At 43.1% G+C, this 7,851-nt stretch overlaps 1 protein-coding gene across 2 annotated transcripts; it reads right to left on the bottom strand.

Annotated features, from left to right (window-relative positions):
• Positions 1 to 46: 46 nt before the first annotated feature.
• Positions 47 to 5,504, bottom strand: rbm42 (RNA binding motif protein 42). Of its 2 annotated transcripts, XM_055023147.1 has the most exons (13): positions 5,422 to 5,504; positions 5,083 to 5,139; positions 4,365 to 4,494; positions 3,772 to 3,835; positions 2,899 to 2,970; positions 1,823 to 1,965; positions 1,538 to 1,711; positions 1,312 to 1,452; positions 1,054 to 1,171; positions 870 to 967; positions 539 to 635; positions 309 to 442; positions 47 to 220 (listed from the first exon to the last, which is right to left on the bottom strand). In XM_055023147.1, the coding sequence occupies exons 2-12, from the start codon at positions 5,136 to 5,138 to the stop codon at positions 330 to 332; spliced, it is 1,206 nt and encodes a 401-aa protein (XP_054879122.1). In that variant the 5' UTR covers position 5,139; positions 5,422 to 5,504; the 3' UTR covers positions 47 to 220; positions 309 to 329. The 2 variants fall into 2 exon arrangements, with proteins under 2 accessions (XP_054879122.1, XP_054879121.1); XM_055023146.1 differs by having other exon boundaries at positions 47 to 442.
• Between the last annotated feature and the right edge of the window lie 2,347 nt (positions 5,505 to 7,851).

Raw genomic sequence — 7,851 nt, forward strand, 5'->3', positions numbered from 1 at the left:
AACTGAACCTGGATCCTGCTGGCGGTGTACGAACAATGAAGACATCTTTAGCTTTGAAACAAGTTTTATTTGAATCTTAAACAACCATCCGTCCTGCAGTATTGCCACAAAGAATCAGATGGTCTCCTCTATTCAAAGACACACACCTGCATGTGTGTGCCTGTTAGATTGAATAATCTAACAGGTTTCCACTCACCCTAACCTGTAGACACCAGGAGCTCTGAAGGGACATTGGGATGCATTAAGTATGAGTGTACAACAGCTCAGGCATTCAACAGAAAATCTGCCAAGAACAAACAAACACACACCCCCTCTAGGAGCGTCAAACACTATCTGAGGCCAAGCTTCTTCTTCTCTTTCTGTTTCTTGCGGACCACGTCGATGTTGCGATCTTTCCACATACTTTTTCTTAGCTTGATAGGACGACTCCCAACATACTTTCCTGGACAGACAGAGAAACAGATGATGTTTAATCACATTTCCATCCTGACCAGACCACAACTCCCAGTGAAACATCAGGGAACAACAAGCTGCTGACCGTTCATTTCTCTCATGGCTCTCACATAGTCATTCGGGTCTTTGAAGCTGACGAAGCCGTAGCCTTTTGTTTTTCCAGTCCGTTTATCACGGACCACCTGATGACAAGAATCCAGATTCATTTACAAGCAAAGAATACTTTTGGCATAAATTGGTGTCCACAGACATCCCATAGACACCCATCTGCTACACAAATGAGATTGTGACATGGCATAGGCAGAAGCTAAGACTCAACTCTCAACCTTCTGATTCCCAGACAAAAATCACATTTAAGACGAGTATTTTACTAAAGTGGCTGCAAATGCTAAAAAAAAAGAGAGAAAAAGTCCAACTTTAGCTTTGAGGAAGGATGGGTATCTGCTGAAGGCTCTGGCCAGGATGTCATCGTTGACCTCATTACCCAGATCTCCACAGAATATACGAAAATCATCTGCAACAGAACAGGGAGCCTAAGCACAAAAGATGCTGCACATTTTTGGTCCGCACACGCTTTAAACATGAAGTCCTTGTTCTCACCCGACTCCCACTCCAGCAGACTGGGGTCCTCCCAGGTTGATCCTGCAGCTATACGGATACACTTCTTCACCTTTTCGTTTTTCCCTTTCTTTTTGTCCTCAGTAACACTTTCCACAGGCTGAAAAAACAAACATTTCATTACTTGAAGAGCTGGACTGTCCAGTAGCTGCTGCAGTGATCAGACCTCATGACCACACAGGTAGACAAGAACATCGATCATCATGTCAACTCAGCTGAACTCCAGGGCAGAGAGCCTACCATCAGCTCGGTGTGAGGGACCTCACGCTCTGGCATGCTGGGGCCAATAACAGAGCTGCTCTCATCGCTGTCCTTCCTGTCCAGCAGACCCGCTGCCATGACCGCCGCCTGCTGCTTTGCCACTCGTGCTGCCAGTTCTTCCTGAAAGACCCACATATAAACACATCTGGTTAGAGCACAGGGTGACTGAAGCAGCAAGGCCACAGAGGTCTGGCGGAATCCACACCATCCTGGCTTGTCTCTGGGCCTGGACCTCAGCCTTCCTCTGGACCACCGCGGCTGGAGGGGCCGTGTAGACGGTGGGCGCCGCCTGGATGATGGACGGCGTTGGTTTGACCAGCGATGGGTTGACTGGTCTTGGAGGAGTGGGAGTCATGGGAACAGCCACCATCTCACCAACCTGACAACAACAAGTAGGAAGCCCAGAAACAGCATGTAGTCATCAGGCTCCAGCAGAGACAGCAGCAGCTGCTGCTGCTGCTGACAGAAGAAACATGTCTAGAGTTCTGACCCGGGGAGCAGCTGACAGGTGCTGAATGGGCGCAGCGCCCCCCTGTGGCAGAGATGGAGGCACCATCATGGGTGGAGGTGGAGGAGGGCGTGGCAGAGGTGGGGCTACTGGAGGACCTCGCATCACCGGCAGCCTCTGACCACCTGACCAGCACACAGCAGAGGACTATGGGTACAGCTTATCAATCACATCACAAACCTTCAGTAATTTGAGAATTCAATTAAAAGACACATATTATTGTTATTCCATGTCATTTTGATGATTACAGCAAATCGTAATTCAACATTCAGTTTGTCCATAGACAGGAACGTTACATAAAACCAATAAAAATAACTGGCTAGCTCAATGATGGTGAGGACTGCTGACTCCGCCCACAAGGAGGTACGAATGCTAAGCAACCTGCTCGTTAAAAAGTTACTGCAAATGAACAAAAAGTTATGTGGAAGAAAAATGTGTTAGAAAAAGGTTCACCAGTAACATAACCAAAGCACTGAGTGCATCATGAAGCAACCTCCAGCAGAGCGTAGGAGGAGGAGGGAAATTCACTAGGTGTGAATTCTAGCTGGAGGTAGAGGCAGCAAACAGACTGCAGCTGGGCCTTTGCTTTAGTTAGGCCACGGTCAGAAACAAGAACCCTGTGCTGAGAGAGAAGACCGCAGTCCAGCAGCTGGGCAGACCCACAGGATCGTCACCGGTGCACTCACCCTGACAGTATAGTATAGTGACTACTGGATAGTACATGTACGAAATGGTCACAATACTGGGCCACATACCGATTTATTATCGGTATGTGGTAGGAATATCGGGCTTAGGTCAGCCCAGTTCTGTCAATGTCTTATTCTGCTATGCCAATATTGTTATGGATCTATGTGGTTAAAAGCATTCTAAATGAGCTAAAGTTATAAATGTTAGAAACCTCATAACACCCCGTTTTCCAGTGCAAACACCAGGAAGGTTGTTTACTTTGTGTCCAGTCAGCATCCTGTCCAACCCACTGTCCCGGGCTCAATGGCCTCCAACATCCCTCCTAATGGACACAACCAGACCTGGACTGAGTGTTGTGGTAGTGAGCATACCTGGTCTCTGTAGAATATGTGGGACAAAGGCTGGTCTCATGATAGGAGGTGGAGGAGGACGAACTGGAGGAACTGGGACAGACACAAGTCACAGTGAGTGGAAGTGAAGAACGGCAGCATTACTGTTCAAAAAACACAGCATCTGATCCACACATCAGGTAAAACCTCTCATTTATAGCAAAATTTGTGATCATGACATACCTATGTTCAGAGGATAGTCAGATTACTGGTAGTTCACTATTATTATCATTACGCAGAGGGATTGATAGAAAACAAGGCCAGATGTGCTGGAATTATTTCTCCCACTGCTAACAATAGTTATGTCTGAAGAAAGTATGAAACTGATAACCTTGCAACAAATGGGCCATAAATGCAACAAATTTCTCTCAAATAGGTGAATGTTTTGGACATGAGAATACATTTATCCATCCGCTGCTGCTGTCATAAAGGGTGGAGGGGTGAGTGGAGGTGTAAAGAAATGTGGGAAATTTATGGGAAAATAATAATACAGGAGCATTCTGTGACCGAGGGCTGAAATACGGTTGTTTCCCAGGCAAAAACAGGAGACTTGACAGGTATGCTCCAAGGTGAGACGTTTCCTTTCAGTTCCTCAGAGGAGAAGAATTAATAACAATGGAAATGTTGAGTTTTTGCATCAATATGAAGTTTTGTTTTGAGCTAAAAACTAGCCTTGGCATTCACAAAGTCATAGCAACAAAACCTACAAGGAACCTCCAAAAGCACAACACCAGAGATTTGTGCCACTGGTAGCATATAAGCAGCAAAAACACTTAACTACTACAGTTTATACAAACCTATCAGTGTATCAGCTTTAATCATGTTAATGAACCATAGTTACAGCAAGACTACTACCTGGACCCACAAATGCTGGAGGAGGACCAAAACTAGCTGCTCTGGCCTCTAGCGTCTGCTGGACCTAGGAGAGGTAAGGAAGAGAGAGACTGGACTTTATTCAGCTGTTTGCATCATGACTAACAGTTCACACAAAGAGTCTGGAAATAAAAGAACTCACAGAAATGAAAGAGCTGTTTGTCATGAACCATGTTCACCACTAAATGTTGGAGTCTGACTTGGCCTGTCACCATAACTAATTTTGCTGGACCATTTAAAGAATATAATGGTGATGCCAAAAAAATTATGCAAAATCAAATTATAATGAACATTGAAAACATTTAAAACATCCAAAATCAATAAACAAAACAACAAATAAAATTAATTTTAAAGTTTTTGTATACAAAATTGTCTTTCAAAATGAGAGCTTTTTGAGACCAAAGAAGCAAACTGAAGACTTTTATCATTCAGGTTTTGGTAGAAAGAAAAGAAAAAAAAGAGACATGATAAATCATACAAATGGAAATGATTGAGTTTGTTTCAATTTATCATCCAATTCATTGATTTATTGGTTATTGTGACTGGCCTAATTCTAACAGAACCAAGATACAGACCTGTCTGTAAGTGTTGGTCCCTATGATGGGTCGCACCATTGGCACTGCCGGGACAGCCAAGGCTACAGGGATGGGCTCAATGAGAGGAGGACTTCCTGATACCGACCCACCAAGAACCTCCTGCTCAAAACTGAAAAAAGTTCGAGAGAAAGAGCCGCATCAGGATCGGACATTGGTGTTGTTGATAAAGAATATCTGAAAACTAATGTGATCAAATAATGAGTTGAGCATCAGATCAGGACACCACATAGGCAGGGTTATAGGGGCAGAGCTCATATCGTGGCAGTGGCACATCTGGTGTCGGCTGCAATGGCTGCCGGAAACTGATGCAGCTTAGTAGAGGCAGCTTTGGTGACAGATGCCAACGATGTTAATCATCCCTCTCCCATGACTTGACCTCACACAGTAGATGGGTGGATGATGTGTTTTAGGTGAGAGCAGGAGCCCTTCCAGGACTAGATCTCAATTTTTAGCACATCCTCCCTTCAGAATCTCGGTCTGCTGTTGAGGGGTTTCTAGAAGGGAATTTGATCTCTGCTGGTCGTTGCCCTAAAGTTTTTAACTTTCACAGCCACTCGCTGGTGATGCTGAAAAAGCTCTGCCCTGGTGGCAACACCATTCTGCTGGTAGTTCCCAGAGGGAGATGATCTGCGGAACATTTAGTCACCGACTCAGATCAGAATGTCGGAGAGGAAAAGCTGAGGTTACTTCTACTCACAGAGCCATCTCAGCCTCCATCTCCTTAAGCCGCTCCTCCCCTGACTTGCCCGCCATGCTGCAGAAACACAAACAACAATCAGTACCAAGAACCCAGAACCCGACCAGGACCCGACGAACCGATCCAGGGCTCCGTTCCTCCACACTGGAGTCTTTCTGGAGCTGCTGTACGTCATTGCAGCTTTCATTCCAAGAGAATGAAAGCTGCATAATCAAAACAAATATGCTTCACTCAGGGACACTGACAAATACATGGCAGGAAACTCCTACAACACCATTCATTAATATAGCAAGAACTCCTCTGGAGGACAAAATATACTAAATTCAGCTGGCTTCTTACTTTTAGTGAGAATCTTTCACCAAACGCTCGGCTAGCGTTTCTTCTCCGACGGCTGACCTTCTCTTCCGGTTAACCTGCCTTTTGTTTTATGATATAATGCCGCCGCCTAGCGGACTGGGGTCTGATTGCACAAACTACAACAACGTCATTTTAGCAGAGTAGTAAGTAAATTTTACTAGAATAACTTTTGGAAAAAAAATTCTTTGAGAAGTAGTTTTACTGTACCACACTTTTTACTTTTATTTGAGTAGTGTGGTATGAAATAATGCTACTCTTACTTGAGTACAATTCCTGGTGACTCTACACACACTTTCACCGAGTGAAACAGATAGTTTGAACCAAAACTACAGACATACAGCGACAGCTTATGTTAAAGTAAAATTTCCAATTCATACACCAGCTTCGTTGTTCTAATACAATTTCCGTTTTACACTACGTACTGTAAGTCTTAGTTTCATGTGTTTTTATTTTTAAAAAACTGATGTAAACATAATTTATTCTGCTTATTATGTTATTTATTTGGGATTTTTTTGTTTTTCATTTTAGACTTTGAAATACCAGAATTTGCAAAAAACTATATTTTTATCTGCCTGATTAAATTATGTTAAATTGTAAATCTGATTTTTTTGTTCAACTACTCAGTACGAGTCACTTCGTTACAGAATACTTTATTAGTCTTACTTGAGTCTTTTCTTGAATGGCTACTTGTCATTTTTACTTGAGTAAAAATGTATTGAAGTTGTGTTTCCTCACTTGAGTACAATATTTACTACTCAGCCCACCTTATGCAGAGAAAGACAGTTATCCTTCCTATTTAAAGACTAGGACAAAAACCGGATTTGTTTCTGTTCATTGGATCAGGTTCTGTTGTAAAGAAGGTTGCAGATGGGTGTGGTAGTGGTCCCAAGTATGGAGGTCTTAGTCTTTGTTTTTCCCGTCACACGTTCAAGTCCTGATCTGATGACCTTTGCTGCATGTTCAGCCCCTCTCGCTTTCCTGTCTGACAATTGCAAAATAAAGGCCACCAGAGCCACCAAAACCTTAAAAAAGTTCATAGGTCACCTTCCAGCTTATGTGTACTTCCTTCAGCAAAACATTTCAAAACTTGTAGGAAACCTGCAAAAAGGAACAATTCACACAACCATCTCTAGAGTTTACAGAGAATGGTAAACAAAAAAAAGAGAGAGAGAGAGAGAAAATATCCAATAACCCCTCATTACAACTGAGGTATGCAGAAGAGCATCTCTGAACGCACAACATGTTGACCCTTGAGGCGGATGGGCTACAGCAGCAGAAGACCACACCGGGTGCCACTACTGTCAGCTGAACACAGGAAACTGAGGCTACAATTGACACAGGCTCACCAAAATTGGACGATAGAGGATTGGAAAAATGTTGCCTGTTCTGATGAGTCTTGATTTCTGCTGTGACCTTCAGATGGCGGGGTCAGAATTTGGAGTCAACAACATGAAAGCATGGACCCATCCTGCTTTGTATCAACAGTTCAGGGTTCTGGTGGTTCAGTGGTGTGGGGGATATTTTCCTGGCACATTTTGGGTCCATTAGTACCAATTGAGCATCATGTCAACACCACAGCCAATCCAAGTAATCATCTCAGACTGATCTCTTGAATCCAACAATGAGTTCACTGAACTCCAGTGGCCTCCACAGTCACCAGATCTCAATCTAGTAGAGAATCTTTGGGATGTGGTGGAACAGAAGATTCACATCATAGATGTACAGCTGACAAATCTGCAGCAGCTGCTTGATGTTATCATGTCATTATGGACCAGAGTCTCTGAGGAATATTTGTAGTATTTTGTTGAATCTCTGCCAGGATTATGGCAATTCTGATGGCAAAAGGGGGTCCAACCCAGTAATAGCAATGTGTACCTAATCAAATGGTCAGTGAGTGTATTGTTCTGAAAGACTTCTGTACAAGTTCATTAAATCCTCTTAAGAGATAGAGATTTTGTGAGCATTTCTTAAAAATATAGTCTGTATTTTCAGTAAAGTTGAGCTGACAGTTCAGGAATGACCCTTAATATTTAAAATTTGCCAGTTTCAACAGGTTGGCCATTCAGTGAAAGTGGCCCCACTATAAGGTCTTGTTCAAATTATTTAATTAGAAAATGAAAAAAGTATGGTGTTTAATTAGAAAACGTTGCTTTTACGGTGTAATTAATGCCGGAATTAATAATTAACAATAAAGATTTTGCGGTATTCTAATTTAGTTCTGTATGTTAGTAGCGTTACCACCTCCATGCCACTAGGGGCAGGAGGAGACCCCAAAAGAAGCAATTAGGGAACAGATGCAGAAGTACACAGAAAGTTACACAATGTATGAAGAACTATGAGTTGTGCGGAAATAAATATAGAGGAGACGTTCAATCGCATACTGAGAGTGGAACTCCGTCCTAAAGATCAAGA

The sequence above is a fragment of the Poeciliopsis prolifica genome, unplaced genomic scaffold (assembly GCF_027474105.1).
Source record: "Poeciliopsis prolifica strain line A6 unplaced genomic scaffold, Auburn_PproV2 SCAFFOLD096, whole genome shotgun sequence".
NCBI classification, from domain to species: domain Eukaryota; kingdom Metazoa; phylum Chordata; class Actinopteri; order Cyprinodontiformes; family Poeciliidae; genus Poeciliopsis; species Poeciliopsis prolifica.

Bases quoted from the DNA above. Each gene is read 5' to 3' on its own strand.
- rbm42 (XM_055023147.1), bottom strand. From the start codon at position 5,138: ATGGCGGGCAAGTCAGGGGAGGAGCGGCTTAAGGAGATGGAGGCTGAG. The intron at 2,971-3,771 runs GTAGTAGTCTTG...TGTCTGTCCCAG, and splicing joins TCCAGCATTTGTGGGTCCAG to TTCCTCCAGTTCGTCCTCCT. The intron at 1,712-1,822 runs GTCAGAACTCTA...TGTTGTTGTCAG, and splicing joins ACCTGTCAGCTGCTCCCCGG to GTTGGTGAGATGGTGGCTGT.